The sequence below is a fragment of the Somniosus microcephalus genome, chromosome 8 (genome assembly GCF_052327205.1).
Source record: "Somniosus microcephalus isolate GS21.2 chromosome 8, FLI_Smic_1.0, whole genome shotgun sequence".
NCBI classification, from domain to species: domain Eukaryota; kingdom Metazoa; phylum Chordata; class Chondrichthyes; order Squaliformes; family Somniosidae; genus Somniosus; species Somniosus microcephalus.
Genome location: NC_140994.1, coordinates 129,862,078 through 129,885,167, shown reverse-complemented (window position 1 = coordinate 129,885,167; position 23,090 = coordinate 129,862,078). Strand labels below are relative to the sequence as shown.

At 47.2% G+C, this 23,090-nt stretch overlaps 1 protein-coding gene across 1 annotated transcript in view; it reads right to left on the bottom strand.

Annotated features, from left to right (window-relative positions):
- The window catches only part of LOC147113790 (dedicator of cytokinesis protein 2-like), a 611,919-nt gene that overhangs the window by 472,800 nt on the left and 116,029 nt on the right, over positions 1–23,090 (bottom strand). Inside the window, exons 2-4 of the mRNA XM_085996164.1 lie at positions 5,362–5,445; positions 3,340–3,380; positions 394–449 (exon numbers count right to left, since the gene is read on the bottom strand). Of these exons, the coding sequence (XP_085852290.1) occupies positions 394–449; positions 3,340–3,380; positions 5,362–5,445 (181 nt within the window). The remainder of the gene's footprint in view (positions 1–393; positions 450–3,339; positions 3,381–5,361; positions 5,446–23,090) is intronic.

The following is a 23,090-nucleotide window of genomic DNA, read 5'->3' as shown; positions in this document are numbered from 1 at the left end:
GTATTATGAGCTGGATCGAGACTGCCAAAACTAATTTCAAATTGGAAACCTTGCAGCTAGCAGACAGTGGAGACTTTTAGCCATTCAGTCTCGGCTGCATCCACACCTGCGTCCCACTGTGTGACTGCCCATTGCACCTCCCAGAAACAACCTGACACTTTCTAATCACCATATTGACATGCATATAACCCACTTCGATATAAAGGCAGCACTCCAAACATAAACAAATGCAACCTATATCCAAGTTAACATGGTACACTGTAATGTAAGCATGTTGCAATTCAGCAGTACCTGTATTTACTACACACTGGCTTGACACTAACAACTGAAGTGACAGCTTAAAAAAGGCTTTGCAAAAGAGTGACATTAATGGACTTCATTTTTAATTCATACCCTCTTTTCTCAATAACAGCTTCTTTAACATGAACGAACGATGCTGGAAACACACCCTGCAAAGCAAAAGGATCTTGATTAGTAGCTGTAGCCACTAATTTGCACACTGTATTCATTACTTTTTTTATATTAATTTCACTGTGTGCATAATCATCTGAACCACAGAATCACAGAATCACAGAATCTACAGTGCAGATAGAGGCCATTTCGGCCCATCGAGCCTGCACCGACACATATCCCACCCTATCCCCGTAACCCCACGTATTTAATCCCCTAACACTAAGGGTCAATTTATCATAGCCAAATCAACCTAACCTGCACATCTTTGGACTGTGGGAGGAAACCGGAGCACCCGGAGGAAACCCACGCAAACACGGGGAGAATGTGCAAACTCCACACAGACAGTCGCCCGAGGCCAGATTTGAACCCGGGTCCCTGGCGCTGTGAGGCAACAGTGCTAACCACTATGGCTTTGTGGTAATATTTGAAGTATGGGATTAAAATCAATATAAACTGAATTTTATCTGACTAGAAATGGATTTATAAAAGTCACTGCATATCACGGGGCTTGATTCCTCTTGTTACTACACATTACTGACATCGTAAGCACAGCAAGAAGATTCCCTCTGATCACTAGTTTAGCAAAATCTCAATGTGTCCTTTTACAACACTATTATATTTTGCTAGACATAGAATTAGACAGCACAGAAGGGGGACTATGGGATGTTAGTTGCTAGCGAAGGGCATGTGGCCTTGAATGTGACACAAGTGAGGGGTCAGTAGGAATGAAGTGAGGATGACACTGTTATCTAGTCCCATTGGAGCAGCTGCTCTTTTCGAGGTTTCTGACACTATTAAGATAAGGGCGCTGTCATTAACATCACTGCAGTGCTCACGGGAGCTGTCAGAATAATACAGTTGATTTAGTCAATGTCTCGCACCCCATTTAGCTTTTACAGGACTAGGTTGCTGCACATTTAAAGCACAGTACGTTTTTTAATAACGTCAACACAACTTTAACTGGGAATGTCAGGAGATTGAATCTGTAGACTTCCAATGACCACTCTCAATGACATCTGCCTTAAAGGGGCAGGACCTTTCTGATGGTGTTTGGCAAACTAATTTTGCTGGGAGAGGGAGAAGAGCCAGAAGCTGAGTGCGTCATGCGTGATGCAGTTTGTAATTGTGTTATGTAAATGAATGAGAAAAGGTTAACATCTCTTCTGCTGAAGATTCTGCACCCTTAATTGTTTCTATGTGTCTTGTGATCTTTTCCAGCCATTCTTCACCTGGGGAAAGGGCAATCTGTTATTCTAACATGCTCTGTCTGGTGTTGTAGTCGACAGCTAATGAAACATACCCATCTACAGGAAACAAGTGAATACTACAGCCAGGACTGAGGTTGAATTCAGTGTCCTCTGAATTGGGGTCTGTGATACCATTCCCTAAATTAGATTAAACATTTCACAGTGAGGTGAGAACAATTCTTTTTAGGCAGCCCCTCGGAACCGAAGATGACTTGCTTCCACATTAAAAGTGAGTTCTCAGGTGACCGATGAGTCCAATGCGGGACCTACAGTCTCTGTCACAGGTGGGGCAGATGGTGGTTGAAGGGGCGGGTGGGTGGGGTGCTTGGGTTGACGTGTGCTCCTTCCGCTCTTTGCGCTTGGCTTCCACTTGCTCCCGGCGAAGAGACTCGAGGTATTCGGCGCCTTCCCGGATGCTTCTCCTCCACTTTGTACGGTCTTGGGCCAGGGATTCCCAGGTATCGCTGGGGATGTTGCACTTTTTCAAGGAGGCATTGAGGGTGTCCTTGAAGTGTTTCCTCTGCCCACCTGGGACTCTCTTGCCATGTCAGAGCTCCGAGTAGAGCACTTGTTTTGGGAGTCTGGTATCGGGCATGCGGACGATGTGACCCGTCCATCAGAGCTGATTGAGCGTGGTCAAAGCTTCGATGCTGGGGATGTTGGCCTGAGCGAGAACACTGACTTTGGTGCGCCTATCCTGCCAATGGATTTGCAGGATCTTGCGGAGGCAGCGTTGGTGGTACCTCTCGAGTGCTTTGAGGTGCCTGCTGTACATGATTCATGTCTCTGAGGCATACAGGAGGGCGGGTATTACTACTGCTCTGTAGACCATGAGCTTGGTACTGGGTTTGAGGTCCTGGTCTTCAAATACTTTCTTCCTCAGGCTAGAGGGCTGCACTGGCACACTGAAGGCGGTGTTGGACTTCGTCATCGACGTCTGCCCTTGTTGACAGTAGGCTCCCAAGGTATGGAAAGTGGTCCACGTTGTCCAAGGCCTTGTCATGGATTTTGATAATCGGGGGGGGCAGTACTGTGTGGCGGGGGCAGGTTGGTAGAGGACCTTTGTCTTACGGATGTTTAGTGTAAGGCCCATGCTGTCGTACGCTTCGGTGAAGGTGTTAACGATGGTTTGGAGTTCGACCTCCGAGTGTGCGCAGACGCAAGTGTCGTCTGCATACTGTAATTCGGACCTATTATTAGGCACTCTGGAGAATGTGTTAATGTTTTTGATTGAGCTTCGACCTATTCATGAATTGAATCAAGAGGTCAATGGAGCCTAGCTCTGGGTGGAGGGGAGGGGGTTTAGGCAGCAGCAGAATTCAACCCAATCCTGTTCACCATAATGGGATACAGACCTGAGCAAACCAGATTATTGGAGTTACAAATAGTAAAACCACAATTACTCATTTTGGCACATTGGCTAATACATTTACGTAAAATTCCTTACCGTTACTTTAATGCAATCATTAACCCAGTTATTTTATAAACAGCTAAGTTAAAGTAAAGCAGACATTAAATTAAAATGAATATGTTAACCACTACATTAAAATAGGAATGAAACCCCAATGAGGCAAATGAAGCAATGTATAGATCCAAGTGTCCATAGCTAAAATTCAAATTACACATAACATTGACTTACCAGTTGTGACATGTTTTTCACCAAGCACCCTCTGTACCAACCTGAGGGAAAGAGAAATATGGGTAAAACTGAGGGCAGAATTCAGCTGAGACTCCTCTTTACATAGAATTTACAGCACAGAAGCAGGCTATTCGGCCCAACAGGTCTATGCCTGTGTTTATTTTTTTTAAATATTCGTTTATGGGATGTGGGCATCGATGGCAAAGCCAGCATTTATAGTCCATTCCTAATTGCCCTTGAGAAGGTGGAGTCCGTGTGGTGAAGGTACTCCCACAGTGCTGTTAGGGAGGGAGTTCCAGGATTTTGACTAAGTGACGATGAAGGAACAGCGATATACTTCCAATTCAGGATGGTGTGTGACTTGGAGGGGAACTTGGAGGTGGTGGCGTTCCCATACACCTGCTGTCCTTGTCCTTCAAGGTGGAAGAGGTCGCGGGTTTGGGAGGTGCTGCCGAAGAAGCCTTGGCGAGTTGCTGCAGTGCATCTTGTAGATGGTACACACTGCAGCCACGGTACGCCGGTGGTGGAGAGAGTGAATGTTTAAGGTGGTGGATGTGGTGCCAATCAAGCGGGCTGCTTTGTCCTGGATGGTGTCGAGCTTCTTGAGTGTTGTTGGAGCTGCACTCATCCAGGCAAGTGAAGAGTATTCCATCACACTCCTGACTTGTGCCTTGTAGATGGTGGAAAGGCTTTGGGGAGTCAGGAGGTGAGACACTCGTCGCAGAATATGCTGTATACGAGCCTCCTCCCACCCCACTTCACCTAACCCCATCAGCATAACCTTCTATTCCTTTCTGCCTCATGTACCTATCTAGTTTCCCCTTAAATGCATCTATGTATTTCCATTAGTTCATTATCTTCCAAAGCATAAGTGCTGAGTTATACAGTTTATCTACTTCTTGGGGAGAAAAGAAAAGTTATGATAAGGAACTCCAGCAAAGTTGCATTTATAAGATTGACTCCCGAGCAAGTCATTGCTCAGAATCGTGGCTTTGATCACAGAGTTTGTGAATAGCCCTCTCGAACCCATCCCCAGCCTAAACCGCCAGCTGTTTGTAGAAATAGGCCAGGAGGCAATATTTTGATTGACCTCTTGCTGCCAATCACAACAGAATGTAACTGCAGTCAGATGCACAGATGTCAAACTGGTATTTTAACCAGGAGCAATGAATGGCACATGGTTATATGGAGGAAGTTTTCATCGAGGTTGCTGGACTCTCAAGGGGATCTGTAAAGTCAACAGATTTCTGTCTGTCATAGGAACATAGGATTTACTAGACAATAAAAGACTACGGCCCATCTAGATCACCTTCTACCACCCTGATCGTCACATGGTACAACAATAATGGAGTTTGACTTCTGTATTTTTCTCTGTTTGCAGCCTTACTGCCCATTTATTGCCCTATACGAATCAAAAAAAACTGTTCAAAAAAAACTCGGAGGCTTTATTTGGAATGAAGTACCACCCGGTGCCATAAATGGGAACTCCACACCCTCGAACTCAATAAACGTATCAAGTTTAGAGCAGGATACCATGAACTATTTGACATAGGTCACAAATCTAAGCAGTGACATCCTCAAGAGGCACTCACAAACCTTCTCATAAAGCTATGTGTAACCAGCAATGTTCAATGCTCTGATCCTGAAGTTGGGACCAATGTCAAATGGCAGAAAGCATTGAAGTAATTTAGAAATTGGCAACTGTCAGAACAAATTAGTTGTTTCCAAAAAAAAAATCTGTATTCTTTTCATTTACTTATGGAAAGACAGGGATGGAAAACTACTGGGGAAAAAACTTCAATGGGAATATGAAGGAAAAGTGTATGATGGAGGAACATTGATCTGGGAATGTTAATTCGTGATACCATGGCTACTATATAACTTGCTCTCCACAAAAATATTTATTTCTCATTATATTAATGAAAGGCTAACAATGTAGGGCTTTTACCCATTGTATTTCTTCATATATAACTGTTCGTTTGGCTACATTTTCCTCTTTGCCGGTGACTTTAAGCAGCTTACCTTCACACTTTTCCATGATTTGCACTGTGTCCCCGATGCATAGGGAGAGCTGAGGATCCCTTTGTGCCTCAAAATTAAAGATGGCTGAAAATTAAAAAAGAATATAAACAAAATCAGCTGACAGCCATAGTAAATAAAATCGACCATTTCTTTTTTGCACAAGTTCCCTACACTGAACCTATTCAATACAGTTTTGAACGCAGCTTTGTGCCATCGTTAAAATCACTGAAAATGTACTTATACTAGAAGCTCTCCCGTGGCATTGATCATAGTAAGTTGGATGATTCACTGATTTATATGGTCAAGATCGTTGTATTATGTCATGCACAATGTATCATTCTGCAAAGGTAGAGTGGTATCCCTTTAATATTACATGGTTTCATTTATATTCTTAGATCAATAAGATTTTATTTATTTTTTGTCAGGGAACTTTGCAGATTAGAATATGCTGGTCAATTCTAGGCTGGAGGTGAGAAGTGCAGGTCAGAAACACCCAAGATTTTATGATTACTATCTGTCACGAAGCATGACATCTGGAGTGTGAAGTGTGGAATGCAATGCCTGTGCTCTAGTCTGATCTCTACGCTGCTCTTTGCTCTCTGCTCTAGTCTGATCTCTACGCTGCTGTCAGCTATGTGCTCTAGTCTGATCTCTACACTGCTCCCTGCTCTGTGCTCTAGTCTGATCTCTACGCTGCTGTCTGCTCTGTGCTCTAGTCTGATTTCTACACTGCTCTCTGCTCTAGTCTGATCTCTACGCTGCTGTCTGCTCTGTGCTCTAGTCTGATCTCTACGCTGCTGCCTGCTCTGTGCTCTAGTCTGATCTCTACGCTGCTGTCTGCTCTGTGCTCTAGTCTGATCTCTACACTGCTCTCTGCTCTGTGCTCTAGTCTGATCTCTATGCTGCTCTCTGCTCTGTGCTCTAGTCTGATCTCTACGCTGCTCTGTGCTCTAGTCTGATCTCTACGCTGCTGTCTGCTCTGTGCTCTAGTCTGATCTCTATGCTGCTGTCTGCCTTGTGCTCTAGTCTGATCTCTATGCTGCTCTCTGCTCTAGTCTACGTTCTAGTGTGGGCACTCTAGTCTACATTCTAGTATGTGCTCTACTCTGTGCTCTAGTCTGCGCTCTAGCCTGAGGTCTAGCCTGCACTCTACTCTGTGCTAGTACTGCGCTGCCCACAGTTACAAGCATGGGAGAAGATGTCTTTTTTTTTTAAACAATTTTACAATTCTGACATGAAGGCAGAAAGCGAAAGTGATATTTTAAAAGCTAATTCAACAATGGGTGAAGGCAGCACAACAATATTTTCAATGAAAGTAGAAATGAAAATAGATTGTCTTGAACTGCCTGGCTGCTGACGTGTGCCTTAGAGGATCTGTATGTCCTTACTGCCATGATGGATGGGTTATTGCTTTAGAGATTCGATTACCAGTACCCTTGCTAAATAAATGCATGGGCAATAAAGTAAAATGTATTACTGAGGAGCAGAATGTCAAAGCGTCAAGGTTGCCATGTTTTTTTGCAGGAGGACTAAGTGAGCAGATGGCAGCTCCTGCCTCCAGCCCTCCTGCCATCTGATCTCATTTCCCAGACGCCGTGGGATTCAGCGACTTGCACAGGGCTCTCAGTGCCTCGTCTGCCACTTCAGCTAATGGCAGAGTCCCTCGTTCTGAGAATCGCTTCCCCAAGTGCCCTTGACGCAAAATGCAGTAGGCTTTTGAAAGCAAAATCGCCGTAAGGAACATGAGTCCACAAAATGTAAATTCGTCAAAGGACGAGTAATTAAATCACATCGTCAGTGGTGTTAATTCGTTTTCTGGCCCTTGTTACAGGACAAGACCTGCCAGATCATTGACATCATGTCTAGCCCTTTCAACAAAAGAGCCGATCATATTTTTACTGACTATAGCTCTCAGAGAATATAACAGATTGTGCAACTAGGAAAGGTCATCTGGCCCATCGGACCATTATTTCCGTCAGACTGCATGCAATTTGCACGATCCACAGGACTGCACCCGCCTTTTTTCAGCTCCTTGTAGGCGGTAACTAAGCCTCCAAAAGGTCATTATTTTGCCGATGGGTCAGTTGCACAACAAAGTGTGAAATGTAAGTATGTTAAGTTGGTGCAGCAAGGGGACTTTTCTGGAGCTGGGCCATATTTTTGGGGCAGAAAGAAAATAATAATTTGCATTTTTGTGCGCCTTTGAAGACCTCAGGACATCCCAAAGTGCTTTGCAGCCAATGAAGTATCTTTTGGAGTGAAGTCATTGTTGTAATGTATGAAAAGCGGCAGCCAATTTGCGCACAGAAAGCTCCCACATACAGCAATGTGATAAAGATAATCTATTTTTAGATGTTGGTTGAGGAATAAATATTGGCCAGGACAGCAGAGAGAACTCCCCTGCTGTTCTTTGAATAATGTCATGGGATCTTATACTTCCACATGAGAGGGCAGACGGGGCCTTGGTTTAACGTCTCATCCGAAAGACGGCACCTCCGCCAGTGCAGCACTCCCCTCAGTACTACATCGAAGTGTCAGCCTAGCTTTTGTGCTCAAGTCTCTTGAACCCACAGCCTTCTGACTCGGAGGCAAGAGTGCTAACCGTTTGATGCTGACATTGGGTGCGAATGTGGAACGCACTGCCTTCGACGGCCACAGATGGACTAAGGTGGTTATAACGGAGATAAATACTGAGGAATTAAAAGATGTGATGACAGCGCAGTGAGTGGGATAAAAAGGTAGCAGTGCCCTGGGTTAATAAAATGGCAGAATTAGCTCAATGGATCAAATGACCTACTTCTGTTCCTTAGCTCCAGCGGTGTCAAGGAAAGAGGAGCTACAGTGTCTGAAGAATACAACTTTAAAACAGGAAATGTGGGAAGAAAGTACTGATACAGTATTAATAATAATTAATTTCCACTACATTGCTTTTTATCCTATGTTGGTGGCCATGCCTTCAGCAGTCTAGGCCCTAAGCTCCGAAATTCCCTCTCTAAACCTCTTCGCCTCTCTACCTCTGTCTCCTCCTTTGACGCTCCTTAAAACCTACCTCTTTGATCAAACCATTCCAAACATCTCCTTATGTGGCTCCTTGTTAAACTTTGTCTGATGAAGCGCCTTGGGATGTTTTACTTGGAAGTTTACAGATCCGTGATTCTGAGAGTATGATGTTTTTCAATAACCACACGGATGCTGTAACTTAACAATCAACAGGTATTTACTGGAGTAGGGTAGTCTCAAGACTGGGGTACAGAGGCATGCTCAAGGCTAATATACAGGTGTGGTCACTGCCGGTACTACAGTATACAGGAGCTGTAAAAGTAGTTCTCTCTTAAAGGTACATACACTACAATTCCTCCCCTTTTAGATTAGTAGTACCCATAATATTCAAATAACAATTAACGCTTTAACATGTACATTAAACAACAATAGTCCATTTATAGATTCAGTCTTTGGGGCGGCTTCCTGATCCTTTCGGGATAGCGCCTTTCCTGAGGTTCTTGTTCTTGGTGCGGAGGCGATTCTGGCCCCTTTTCATCGGTTAGTTCATCAGGTTCCACTGCTACTGGTTCGGAGGTAGATGCTACCGGTATGTCGGGTTCATCCCCAGGTACGCAAGACATGGGGTTGACTCGTTCCTGTGACGCTAAGATCTGATCAATGTGGCGTCTCACAATGTTCTCCCCGACATCCACTGTGTACATTAATGGCCCCTGCCTTGTGCATATCGTTCCGGGTTGCCATTTCTCTGTTCGGTAGTCACGGGCCAAGACTGGTTGTCCTACGTTGAAGCTCCTTGTCGGGTTCTCATTGATGTGCTGGAATTGTTTATCCACAACATTTCTTCGCACATTTGGTCTGAGCAAGTCCAGACGAGATCTCAACCTTCGGTTAAAGAACATCATGGCCGGGGTCTGGTTGGTAACTGCATGTGTCGCGTTTCGGTAGGCTAATAAGAAATTGTCCACCTTATGCTGTAGTGGAATTTCATCATCGCACATGGCCTTTATCACCTTCTTAAAGGTTTGTACGAACCTCTCAGCCAATCCATTTGTGGCTGGATGATACGGGGCGGATGTGTAATGCCTTACCCCATTCCTTCTCATAAATTTTCGAAACTCTTCAGACACAAACTGTGGTCCATTATCAGAGCAAATCTGCTCTGGCAAGCCGTTTCTGGCAAATATGGTCCGTAGGACTGCAATCGTTTTCTCTGTAGTGGTTGAGGACATTTTTATCACCTCAGGCCACTTTGAATGAGCATCCACTGCTATTAAGAACATTGGCCTAGAAATTCAGTTGTTTGCGCCAGCCGCTAGCGCCTTAGGAGGAGGAGATGTGGGGCGCTAGGCGGCTAGCGGCCGGGTGCTGCATGATCTGCGCCTCTCCCCAACTTCAGTAAAGATTTAGCGGCGGCGCAAAGCCTTTGCGCACGCTCAGCTGCGCGCGCAGATCCTGACGTCATTTCATCGTGCAACGCTCTTTGTGCGCCCCAAACCGGAAATTCAGTGGCGCCGGCCTATTGCGCGCCTGGCGCCCCTAGCGACTGGTAGAGGGGAACGGTTCCCAGTCGCTGCGGGGCGCGGGGGGCGCTAATTAAAGGGCACTCCTCCTGCAGTAGAAATGGCAGCCATTTTGCAACACTCCTTCTTTGTGAGAGATGGATCTTTGCAGAGAGACAAAGGTAGAGAGCTTTCTGGTTTGGCTCAACACTCGCACAGGTACTTGTGGCTTCAGGCCACAGCTTTGCACTTGTCTTTAACTTCAGAGCCATAGCATTGATTGGAAACATATAATGGGGGCTGCAATGGGTGCAAACGTTGGCCTTCTCCATTGCATTCAAAGGGCTCAGAGACGCCGTGAGAGAGTGGCAGTCATGGCCAGAGGGAGAAGGGGCAACAGGCGTCCGCTAAGGAGGCCTTACCCACCCAGGGTATACCGCCAGCAGTTCTCATATCTGAACATGTCTGACGAGAAGTGTGTTCGGAAACTGCGATTCCGAAGGGCGGTGGTCACTAAGATCTGCCACCTGCTTCGCGGAGATCTGCAGCCACAGCTGAGGAGCAGGACGTCTCTGTCGGTGGCAGTGAAGGTGACGGTGGTTCTCAACTTCTATGCCACCGGCTCCTTCCAATCCGCTGCTGGGGACATTTCCAACATCTCCCAGTTTGCCGTACATTGCTGCATCCGCCAGGTTACCAATGCCCTTTTCAGAAGGAGACGTCAGTTCATCTCCTTCTCCATGGCCCTTGTCAAGCAGCAACAGCGTGCAATGGGCTTTGCAGCATTAGCGGGCTTCCCCATGGTGCAGGGCGCCATTGACTGCATGCATGTGGCTTTGCGGGCACCTCTAGAGCATGCCGAGGATTACCGCAACCGGAAGGGCTACCATTCGCTCAATGTGCAGTTGGTGTGTGACCACACACAGATCATCCTAGCTGTCAATGCCCACTTTCCAGGCAGCAGCCACGATGCCTTCATCCTGCGCCAGACTTCTGTGGCAGACATGTTCCAGGCCTAGCCTCACTCACGAGGATGGCTTCACGGGGACAAAGGCTATCCTTTGTGCACCTGGCTGATGACCCCACTCTGTGCGCCCAGCACCCCTGCTGAAGAGGGATACAATGACAGCCATCAAGCAACCAGGAACCTCATTGAGCAAACAATCGGCGTCCTGAAGCAACGGTTCCGCTGTCTGGATCGTTCCGGAGGAGCCCTACAGTACTTGCCTGAGCGAGTCACCCGTTTCGTGGTCGTGTGCTGCATGCTGCACAACCCGGCTATCCGCAGGACTCAGCCACTGCCACCAGACATTGGCGGACCACCAGAGGAGGAGGAGGAGGAGGAGGAGGACCAGCACAGGAGGGAGGCAGAAAGTGCAAGGGCCGCCCGTCGGCGGCTTATTGAACGTCGGTTCTAGGCCCCCTCTCAGGGAATGGCTTGTGCGGCACAAGATGAATGTAGCCGCTCCACAAGGCCTCAGCCGAGCAGGACAACCAGGACTTCCAAAAGAAAGCATGGACAGTGCGATTTAAGAACATTTATTACTTTGATACCTCTGTGCCCTTCCCACATAACAAACTAATGGAGAGAAGCCCCCGCCAAAAACACAAATCGAGCAGTCTCGGCCTTTCAAAAAACACAAATACACCAGTCTCGGCCTTTCAAAAAAACAAATCCACCCTCCCCCTTTAAGAGCTCACCGGCGCCAGAGTGTCTGCCGTCAATCAGCAGCTCGCCGCACCTGCGCTGCGCCCGCCCTCGGGGGTTTCGCCCCGGGCCGCCGCCTTAGCGCCTAATGATAGTCGTGCATCGCCTGTCTTAGCGCAGCAGCAACCTCTTGGGGCTATGCCACTGAATATCGGCGAAGGTGGCGCGAAGTTGCGCCGGGCGCAAACTTTAGCGGCCGCCCGGCTGTAGCGCCCCAAACGTGGCTATACTGAATTTCTAGGCCATTGAGTCCATGAATGGACCAGCGAAATCAATATGCACCCATTGCCATGGAGAGGAGGGCCACTCCCATGGGTGCAGAGGGGCATGTGGTGGTGCATTTTGGACCTTCTGGCATCCTGAGCAGCTCTTGGTTAGGTCTTCGATTTGTTGATCGATTCCCGGCCACCACACATAAGCCCTAGCAAGGCTTTTCATTTTCACTCCCCCCAGATGACCTTCATGTAGCTCATTTAGCACTCTCTCCCTTAACTTGGGTGGAATCACCACTCTGGATCCACACATCACTGTCCCCTGGCATACTGACAGCTGTTCTCTTCTGGATGAGAATGCTGGCAACAGTGAGTCGCCATGTGTTGGCCATCCCCTCACCGTCAAATCATATACCCGAGACAGCGTCGGATCATTGCGGGTCTCCTTCTCTATATCCGTGTTCGTTACCGGCAATCGTTCAATTATTGACGAATAAAATATCTCGATAGGGTCCACTGCTGGTGCTTCCTCCACAGTAGGCAGTGGCAGGCGTGATAACCCATCAGCGTTTCCATGCTGTTTCGTGCCTTTATATTCTATTTCATATTGATTCGCCCCTAGAAACAGAGACCATCTTTGTAACCGTTGTGCAGTCATCACTGGAACGCCCTTCTTAGGATTAAAGATGGAGACAAGTGGTTGGTGGTCAGTCAGCAAGGTGAACTTCTGCCCATGCAGATAGTGGTTGAATTTTTTTACTCCCCATACTAGGCTGAGGGCCTCTCTGTCAATCTGGGCATAGTTGCGCTCGGCTGAGGTTAGTGACCGAGACGCAAAGGCAACTGGCCTCTCCAACCCGTCTGGGAATTTGTGCGACAGCACCGCTCCAATACCATAGGGTGATGCATCACATGCCAAACGAATTGGTAGTGCTGGGTTGAAATGGGCCAACACCTCTTTTGATGTGATCAATTCTTTACACTTCTGGAAAGCTCGTCTACGTTCGTCATTCCACTTGCATGGTACCCCTGTTTGCAGTAGGGTGTTCAGTGGGTGTAATACCGTGGACAAATTTGGTAAGAACTTATGGTAGTAGTTTACCAGCCCGAGGAACGACCTCAGTTGTGACACATTTTCCGGTGCTGGAGCCTTGACTACTGCCTCAGGGGACTTATGTAACCCCTCTTCATCGATGACGTGGCCACAATACGAGATCTGCTTCTGGAAAAACTCGCACTTGTGGCGATTAGCTCATAGCCCATATTCCTTTAATCTGGTGAGCACCTTCTCCAAGTTGGTGAGGTGATCACTGTGATTTTCGCCCGTGACCAGGATGTCGTCCAAATAACACTGGGTCCCTGGAATCCCTTGCAGGACTTGATCCATCGCCCTTTGCCAAATAGCCGGAGCCGATGCTACCCCGAATACCAGCCGGTTGTATTGATAGAGACCTTTATGAGTGTTAATCGTAAGGTATTGTTTCAAGGCTTCTTCTACCTCCATTTGCAAGTACGCCTGGGCTAGATCAATTTTGGTGAAGCGTTTACCTCCAGATAGCGAGGCGAAAATATCCTCAATTCGTGGAAGCGGATATTGTACCATGTGAAGGACTGGGTTCACTGTCACCTTCAAATCCCCACAGATGCGGACCTTCTTTGGTTCCCCAGGCGTATTACTCAACGACCTCTTCATTACAGGAACGATGGGTGTAGCCCACTCGCTCCAGTCTACTTTGGACAGTACTCCTGAACGTTCCAACCCTTCCAGCTCTGCTTCGACAGCTGGTCTGATCGCATAAGACACTGGTCTGGCCTTAAGAAACTTTGGGCTTGCATTTTCCTCTATTTTAATCATTGCTGTTATGCCTTTTAGTGTTCCGAGTCCCTCCTGGAACACTTCTTTTGCGTCAGTTAACATTTTTGACAGTCGTCCAGGTGTGACGTCGTCATCCTTTTTGGCCTCAACCTTCAGTGCCTGTATGGAATGCCAATCTAATTGTATCTTCCGGATCCATTCACGCCCTAGCAGTGGTGGTCCTCCATCTGGCAATACATATATGTCCATTTTAGGTATTTCCTGGCCTTTATATATCAGTTTCGCCTTATTTTTCCTTTGGGGTAGACTTTTTGCCCCGTAAACGTCTTCAAGACAATCTCTGTAGCTTTCAAGGGTATATGTGAAAATAGCCGCTTGTAGTCCCTTTGGTTTATGACTGTTAGGGTTGATCCTGTATCCAATTCCATTTTCACTTGGACCCCGTCTATCTTGAGTGTAACCCAGATAGTCTGGTGATCCTCCATTTTGGTTACCTTATGTAGTTTCAGACAACCCAGCTCCTTGCTTCCGGAGTCTGTGTCACTTTTCTGTTCATCTGAACTACTGTCCATCACCTTGTGTACCTTTTTGTACTTCTCCTGTGGAGATTTCTTACTGTTGGTGTTCTTCCCAGACCTGCAGACTCTTGCTATGTGTCCTGCTTTTCCACACTGTCTGCACACTTGGTCCTTGAACCAACAATCCTTCTGGTCGTGTGTTGTTCTGCCGCAGCGATAGCACTTCCCTGTTCCATAGGACATTTCATTGGTGCCATATTCTTGCGGTCTCTGTTGTATCTCTGCAGCGCCCCTTGCAGCTGCTTCGTGTGATACTGCCATACTGAAAGCCTTGTCCAGCGTAAGATCCTTTTCTGATAGAAGCCATTTCTGGGTTCCTTCACTTTGCAGCCCACACACAAACTTGCCCCTTAACATATCTGCTAGTCCCGCTCCAAACTGGCAGTGTTTCGATAGCTTGCGCAGTTCCGTTAAGTACTCAGCATTGCTTTTGTCTTTGTGTTGGTTCCTTTTATGAAACTTAAATCGTTCTGCTATCAGCAGCGGTGTGGGGTTTAAGTGGTCCTGTAGGATTTCTACTATGCTTTCGAAATTCTTGTTCACAGGCTTCTCTGGGGTTATTAGGTTTCGCAGTAACCCATAAGTTTTTGCATCCATGGAATTTAACAAAACCAGTGCTTTCCTAGCATCTGGCACTTCATTCTCCCTGCAGTACACTTCAATACGTTCCACATATGTCGCCCAATCTTTGACTTCATTGTCGAATGTAGAGATACTGCCACTCTTCGGCATCCCTGGGTGTGATTTAACTGTCAAAAATGGCATCTCCCGCGCTTCCCCTTCTTCTCCGCTGGCACAAAATGGCGTCTCCTGCGCTTTCCTTCTTCTCCCTGCAGACACTGTTCAGCCCTTGAGCCCTGGCTGTGCTCTGCGCGTTTTTTTTCTTTTTTTGCGCCTTTCCCGTTTCCACCGCTCGGTCCTGAACCCGGCTACTGCTTTACCCTCTCTCTCTCCGTTTTGTTTTTTCTCAACGCCGCTCGGTTTTCAACCCCCGGCTGCGCCCTGTGCGCTTCCCCCTCTGTCTTACCCCGTCGATGCTGCTCGGCTTTTTCTCTGCCGTCGGTCGGCTCCAGCCGCCGCTGTCCGGGAAGGGTCTGCGCTGTACCTGTCGTCAGTCTGTTGCTGATCGTCGTGGCTAGGGAACCAAGCCCGGCTCTCCACAGCCTCCCCTGCGATGTTCACTCTCTGCCGGACGACTGGGCGGTTGCTCGTGGTCGACGCCTGTGCTTCTGGCCTCGACTTTCTTCCACCGCAATTCCGGAGCGAATCCTCGAAGGGAAATGCAGAGTTGCAGGTAGATTCGAATCGACAGTCGTCGCCACTGTTAGATTCGTGATTCTGAGAGTATGATGTTTTTCAATAACCACACGGATGCTGTAACTTAACAATCAACAGGTATTTACTGGAGTAGGGTAGTCTCAAGACTGGGGTACAGAGGCATGCTCAAGGCTTATATACAGGTGTGGTCACTGCCGGTACTACAGTATACAGTAGCTGTAAAAGTGGTTCTCTCTTAAAGGTACGTACACTACAGAAGTTGCTATTGAATTTTCGAATTAGTGTCTGTGTGACCAGATCAAAAAAAAAACTGAGGCTAATTTTGGAAAGTAAAAATCAGGTGGGTCATAAACCGGGCGGCCGTTCCAATCCGGTCTTTCTCTCGCTGGGTGGAGTAGGTGAAAATTACCCCACCACTGTTAGATTCTGAAATGGCAGGAATCCTAAAGAAATCGATTTACTTGCATTCATCCATCTCATTATCACGCTGAAACATGTCAAAATGCTTCACTCAATGAATTACCTTTGGAGTGCAGTGACTGGTTTGGAAGTAACTGGTGCAAACTACCAGCCCTGGCAACATTCCACAAACAGTAGTGGGATGCACTTAAACTGTTTTGGGGTGATATTATTGAGAGAGGAATGTGGCCATGATACCAGGTACACCCCCTACTGCTTGATATGGAGCTAAGGCAGGCAAGTGAAGTTGAGGTACAGACCAACCTTAATCCAGTTGAATGGCGGAACAAGCTCAAAGGGCGAAATGGCCTACTCCTGCTCCTGTAGTCCTCAAATACTGCAATGGTATTTATAATATTAAATGGGTTGGGTGGGGTCCATGTTAGTGGGGATGAATTATAGTGTGTGGGAAGAATGAGCTCGATAGGCTCTCATGCCATGCTTTCCTTTAGATGTAAATTTTAAGAATGTATGATTTGGAATTGAGTGTTCCCAAAAAGCTGAAGAAGGTTAAGACCTTCTTGGACGCAGACCGGAAAATGGTGATGTTCCAGTATCCATGGTCCAAATGGACTTCCATAACTTGTGGCAGCATTGCCAGCCTATGCCAGTTCTAGACAGAACAAAATACCCAAAGTGGTGGGCAACTGGCACATTGGTACAGATGATCAGGAGGGAATTTCCCTTTTGTAGTGGACAATTCCCTTGTTGTTTTATTGACTACTTGATTTCAGCTGCACCGGTGGTTTGGTTGGCGAGGCCAGAGTTTAACTGATCCAGGAAGAACCCAAGCTTGATTTCTGAGGGCCGATTTTTCCCTGCTCTGCTCCTCAAATAGCACTTGAAAAGCAGGCGCAATGAGAGAAAAAAGTGGGCGCTAAACCTTTGCTCCCATTTTGCTCCTTCAATATGGCTTATTTAGAAGGAAGCAAACAACTGCCAGTTAACAACTGCTCAAGGAATCTGCATGGACCTCTCTTGAGCCACAGACACTGGCTTCCCAGCAACAATGTAGGAATTCCCCTTCCCCTGAACATCCAACAGATCTGTGCCACACTCAGAATAAAACTAGCACCCCCACCCTTTTCTTCCTGGACCATCATTGTTAATAACCATACTGTTCCTCCACCTACTGCTTGGCACCATGGTGCCACACTCTAACCAGCTCCCTGCAAGGCAGACCGCAGGGGAGACCTGACTCCTTATCCACGGCACAATGGCACATCATTAAAATGACCTGTAAATGAACGCTAAGCCCACCAAATTTCGAATCATAGCTTCTAAAAATCTTACAACGAATTGTCGGAAGTTGCACACATCAAAGTCCTTCTCCCATTACCTGACAAATCTTAGGTCCATCAGACTCCCGCAAGGGGACCAGCCACTTTAAGCTTGCTGTTGCCATTAAGGCACAGGAGAATGTGTCAGTATTTCCCAGGAGTGTGTCAGTATTTGCTGGGAGTCTGTCAGTATTTGTTGGGAGTGTGTCAGTATTTGCTGGGAGTGTGTCAGTATTTGTTGGGAGTGTGTCAGTATTTGCTGGGAGTGTGTCAGTATTTGTTGGGAGTCTGTCAGTATTTGCCGGGAGTGTGTCTGTATTTGTTGGGAGTCTGTCAGTATTTGCTGGGAGTGTGTCAGTATTTGTTGGGAGTCTGTCAGTATTTGCCGGGAGTGTGTCAGTATTTGTTGGGAGTCTGTCAGTATTTGCTGGGAGTGTGTCAGTATTTGTTGGGAGTCTGTCAGTATTTGCCGGGAGTGTGTCAGTATTTGCCGGGAGTGTGTCAGTATTTGCCACGAGTGTGTCTGTATTTGCCGGGAGTGTATCAGTATTTGCTGGGAGTGTGTCAGTATTTGCTGGGAGTGTGTCAGTATTTGTTGGGAGTCTGTCAGTATTTGCTGGGAGTCTGTCAGTATTTGCCGGGAGTGTGTCAGTATTTGCCGGGAGTGTGTCAGTATTTGCCACGAGTGTGTCTGTATTTGCCGGGAGTGTATCAGTATTTGCTGGGAGTGTGTCAGTATTTGCTGGGAGTGTGTCAGTATTTGCTGGGAGTGTGTCAGTATTTGCTGGGAGTGTGTCAGTATTTGCTGGGAGTGTGTCAGTATTTGCCGGGTGTGTGTCAGTATTTGCCGGGTGTGTGTCAGTATTTGCTGGGAGTGTGTCAGTATTTGCTGGGAGTGTGTCAGTATTTGCTGGGAGTGTGTCAGTGTTTGCTGGGAGTGTGTCAGTATTTGCTGGGAGTGTGTCAGTATTTGCTGGGAGTGTGTCAGTATTTGCCACGAGTGTGTCTGTATTTGCCGGGAGTGTGTCAGTATTTGCCACGAGTGTGTCTGTATTTGCCGGGAGTGTGTCAGTATTTGCTGGGAGTGTGTCAGTATTTGCTGGGAGTGTGTCAGTATTTGCTGGGAGTGTGTCAGTATTTGCTGGGAGTGTGTCAGTATTTGCTGGGAGTGTGTCAGTATTTGCTGGGAGTGTGTCAGTATTTGCTGGGAGTGTGTCAGTATTTGCCGGGAGTGTGTCAGTGTTTGCCGGGAGTGTGTCAGTATTTGCCGGAAATGTGTAAGTGTTTGCCGGGAGTGTGTCAGTATTTCCTGAGAGTGTGTCAGTATTTGCCGGGAGTGTGTCAGTATTTCCTGAGAGTGTATCAGTATTTGCCGGGTGTGTGTCAGTATTTGCTGGGAGTGTATCAGTATTTGCTGGGAGTGTGTCAGTATTTCCTGAGAGTGTGTCAGTATTTGCTGGGAGTGTGTCAGTATTTGCTGGGAGTGTGTCAGTATTTGCTGGGAGTGTATCAGTATTTGCTGGGAGTGTGTCAGTATTTCCTGAGAGTGTATCAGTATTTGCCGGGTGTGTGTCAGTATTTGCTGGGAGTGTATCAGTATTTGCCGGGAGTGTGTCAGTATTTCCTGAGAGTGTGTCAGTATTTGCCGGGAGTGTGTCAGTATTTGCTGGGAGTGTGTCAGTATTTGCTGGGAGTGTATCAGTATTTGCTGGGAGTGTATCAGTATTTGCTGGGAGTGTATCAGTATATGCTGGGAGTGTGTCAGTATTTGCTGGGAGTGTGTCAGTATTTGCTGGGAGTGTGTCAGTATTTCCTGAGAGTGTGTCAGTATTTGCTGGGAGTGTGTCAGTATTTGCTGGGAGTGTATCAGTATTTGCTGGGAGTGTATCAGTATTTGCTGGGAGTGTGTCAGTATTTCCTGAGAGTGTGTCAGTATTTGCTGGGAGTGTGTCAGTATTTGCTGGGAGTGTATCAGTATTTGCTGGGAGTGTATCAGTATTTGCTGGGAGTGTGTCAGTATTTGCTGGGAGTGTATCAGTATTTGCTGGGAGTGTATCAGTATATGCTGGGAGTGTATCAGTATTTCCTGCGAGTGTGTCAGTATTTGCGGGGAGTGTGTCAGTATTTGCTGGGAGTGTGTCAGTGTTTGCTGGGAGTGTGTCAGTGTTTGCTGGGAGTGTGTCAGTAATTGCGGGGAGTGTGTCAGTATTTGCTGGGAGTGTGTCAGTATTTGCTGGGAGTGTGCCAGAGTTTGCTGGGAGTGTGTCAGTGTTTGCTGGGAGTGTGTCAGTAATTGCGGGGAGTGTGTCAGTATTTGCTGGGAGTGTGTCAGTGTTTGCTGGGAGTGTGTCAGTGTTTGCTGGGAGTGTGTCAGTAATTGCGGGGAGTGTGTCAGTAATTGCGGGGAGTGTGTCAGTATTTGCTGGGAGTGTGTCAGTATTTGCTGGGAGTGTGTCAGTATTTGCTGGGAGTGTGTCAGTATTTGCCAGGAGTGTGTCAGTATTTGCCAGGAGTGTGTCAGTATTTGCCGGGAGTGTGTCAGTATTTGCCAGGAGTGTGTCAGTATTTGCCAGGAGTGTGTCAGTATTTGCCAGGAGTGTGTCAGTATTTGCTGGGAGTGTGTCAGTATTTGCTGGGAGTGTGTCAGTATTTGCTGGGAGTGTGTCAGTATTTGCTGGGAGTGTGTCAGTGTTTGCCGGGTGTGTGTCAGTATTTGCCAGGAGTGTGTCAGTATTTGCTGGGAGTGTGTCAGTATTTGCCAGGAGTGTGTCAGTATTTGCCAGGAGTGTGTCAGTATTTGCCGGGTGTGTGTCAGTATTTGCCAGGAGTGTGTCAGTATTTGCTGGGAGTGTGTCAGTATTTGCCAGGAGTGTGTCAGTATTTGCCAGGAGTGTGTCAGTATTTGCTGGGAGTGTATCAGTATTTGCTGGGAGTGTGTCAGTATATGATTTGGAATTGAGTGTTCCCAAAAAGCTGAAGAAGGTTAAGACCTTCTTGGACGCAGACCGGAAAATGGTGATGTTCCAGTATCCATGGTCCAAATGGACTTCCATAACTTGTGGCAGCATTGCCAGCCTATGCCAGTTCTAGACAGAACAAAATACCCAAAGTGGTGGGCAACTGGCACATTGGTACAGATGATCAGGAGGGAATTTCCCTTTTGTAGTGGACAATTCCCTTGTTGTTTTATTGACTACTTGATTTCAGCTGCACCGGTGGTTTGGTTGGCGAGGCCAGAGTTTAACTGATCCAGGAAGAACCCAAGCTTGATTTCTGAGGGCCGATTTTTCCCTGCTCTGCTCCTCAAATAGCACTTGAAAAGCAGGCGCAATGAGAGAAAAAAGTGGGCGCTAAACCTTTGCTCCCATTTTGCTCCTTCAATATGGCTTATTTAGAAGGAAGCAAACAACTGCCAGTTAACAACTGCTCAAGGAATCTGCATGGACCTCTCTTGAGCCACAGACACTGGCTTCCCAGCAACAATGTAGGAATTCCCCTTCCCCTGAACATCCAACAGATCTGTGCCACACTCAGAATAAAACTAGCACCCCCACCCTTTTCTTCCTGGACCATCATTGTTAATAACCATACTGTTCCTCCACCTACTGCTTGGCACCATGGTGCCACACTCTAACCAGCTCCCTGCAAGGCAGACCGCAGGGGAGACCTGACTCCTTATCCACGGCACAATGGCACATCATTAAAATGACCTGTAAATGAACGCTAAGCCCACCAAATTTCGAATCATAGCTTCTAAAAATCTTACAATGAATTGTCGGAAGTTGCACACATCAAAGTCCTTCTCCCATTACCTGACAAATCTTAGGTCCATCAGACTCCCGCAAGGGGACCAGCCACTTTAAGCTTGCTGTTGCCATTAAGGCACAGGAGAATGTGTCAGTATTTCCCAGGAGTGTGTCAGTATTTGCTGGGAGTCTGTCAGTATTTGTTGGGAGTGTGTCAGTATTTGCTGGGAGTGTGTCAGTATTTGTTGGGAGTGTGTCAGTATTTGCTGGGAGTGTGTCAGTATTTGTTGGGAGTCTGTCAGTATTTGCCGGGAGTGTGTCTGTATTTGTTGGGAGTCTGTCAGTATTTGCTGGGAGTGTGTCAGTATTTGTTGGGAGTCTGTCAGTATTTGCTGGGAGTCTGTCAGTATTTGCCGGGAGTGTGTCAGTATTTGCCGGGAGTGTGTCAGTATTTGCCGGGAGTGTATCAGTATTTGCCGGGAGTGTATCAGTATTTGCTGGGAGTGTGTCAGTATTTGCTGGGAGTGTGTCAGTATTTGCTGGGAGTGTGTCAGTATTTGCTGGGAGTGTGTCAGTATTTGCTGGGAGTGTGTCAGTATTTGCCGGGTGTGTGTCAGTATTTGCCGGGTGTGTGTCAGTATTTGCTGGGAGTGTGTCAGTATTTGCTGGGAGTGTGTCTGTATTTGCTGGGAGTGTGTCAGTATTTGCTGGGAGTGTGTCAGTATTTGCTGGGAGTGTGTCAGTATTTGCTGGGAGTGTGTCAGTATTTGCTGGGAGTGTGTCAGTATTTGCTGGGAGTGTGTCAGTATTTGCTGGGAGTGTGTCAGTATTTGCTGGGAGTGTGTCAGTATTTGCTGGGAGTGTGTCAGTATTTGCTGGGAGTGTGTCAGTATTTGCTGGGAGTGTGTCAGTATTTGCTGGGAGTGTGTCTGTATTTGCTGGGAGTGTGTCAGTATTTGCTGGGAGTGTGTCAGTATTTGCTGGGAGTGTGTCAGTATTTGCTGGGAGTGTGTCAGTATTTGCTGGGAGTGTGTCAGTATTTGCTGGGAGTGTGTCAGTATTTGCCGGGAGTGTGTCAGTGTTTGCCGGGAGTGTGTCAGTGTTTGCCGGGAGTGTGTCAGTATTTGCCGGGAGTGTGTCAGTATTTGCTGGGAGTGTGTCAGTATTTGCTGGGAGTGTGTCAGTATTTGCTGGGAGTGTGTCAGTATTTGCCACGAGTGTGTCTGTATTTGCCGGGAGTGTGTCAGTATTTGCTGGGAGTGTGTCAGTATTTGCCAGGAGTGTGTCAGTATTTGCTGGGAGTGTGTCAGTATTTGCTGGGAGTGTGTCAGTATTTGCTGGGAGTGTGTCAGTATTTGCTGGGAGTGTGTCAGTATTTGCCAGGAGTGTGTCAGTATTTGCTGGGAGTGTGTCAGTATTTGCTGGGAGTGTGTCAGTATTTGCCAGGAGTGTGTCAGTATTTGCCAGGAGTGTGTCAGTATTTGCTGGGAGTGTGTCAGTATTTGCTGGGAGTGTGTCAGTATTTGCCGGGAGTGTGTCAGTGTTTGCTGGGAGTGTGTCAGTATTTGCCGGGAGTGTGTCAGTATTTCCTGAGAGTGTGTCAGTATTTGCTGGGAGTGTGTCAGTATTTGCTGGGAGTGTATCAGTATTTGCTGGGAGTGTGTCAGTATTTCCTGAGAGTGTATCAGTATTTGCCGGGTGTGTGTCAGTATTTGCTGGGAGTGTATCAGTATTTGCCGGGAGTGTGTCAGTATTTGCTGGGAGTGTATCAGTATTTGCTGGGAGTGTATCAGTATATGCTGGGAGTGTATCAGTATTTCCTGAGAGTGTGTCAGTATTTGCGGGGAGTGTGTCAGTATTTGCTGGGAGTGTGTCAGTGTTTGCTGGGAGTGTGTCAGTAATTGCGGGGAGTGTGTCAGTATTTGCTGGGAGTGTGTCAGTATTTGCTGGGAGTGTGTCAGTGTTTGCCAGGAGTGTGTCAGTATTTGCTGGGAGTGTGCCAGAGTTTGCCGGGAGTGTGTCAGTATTTGCTGGGAGTGTGTCAGTATTTGCCAGGAGTGTGTCAGTATTTGCCAGGAGTGTGTCAGTATTTGCCGGGAGTGTGTCAGTATTTGCCAGGAGTGTGTCAGTATTTGCCAGGAGTGTGTCAG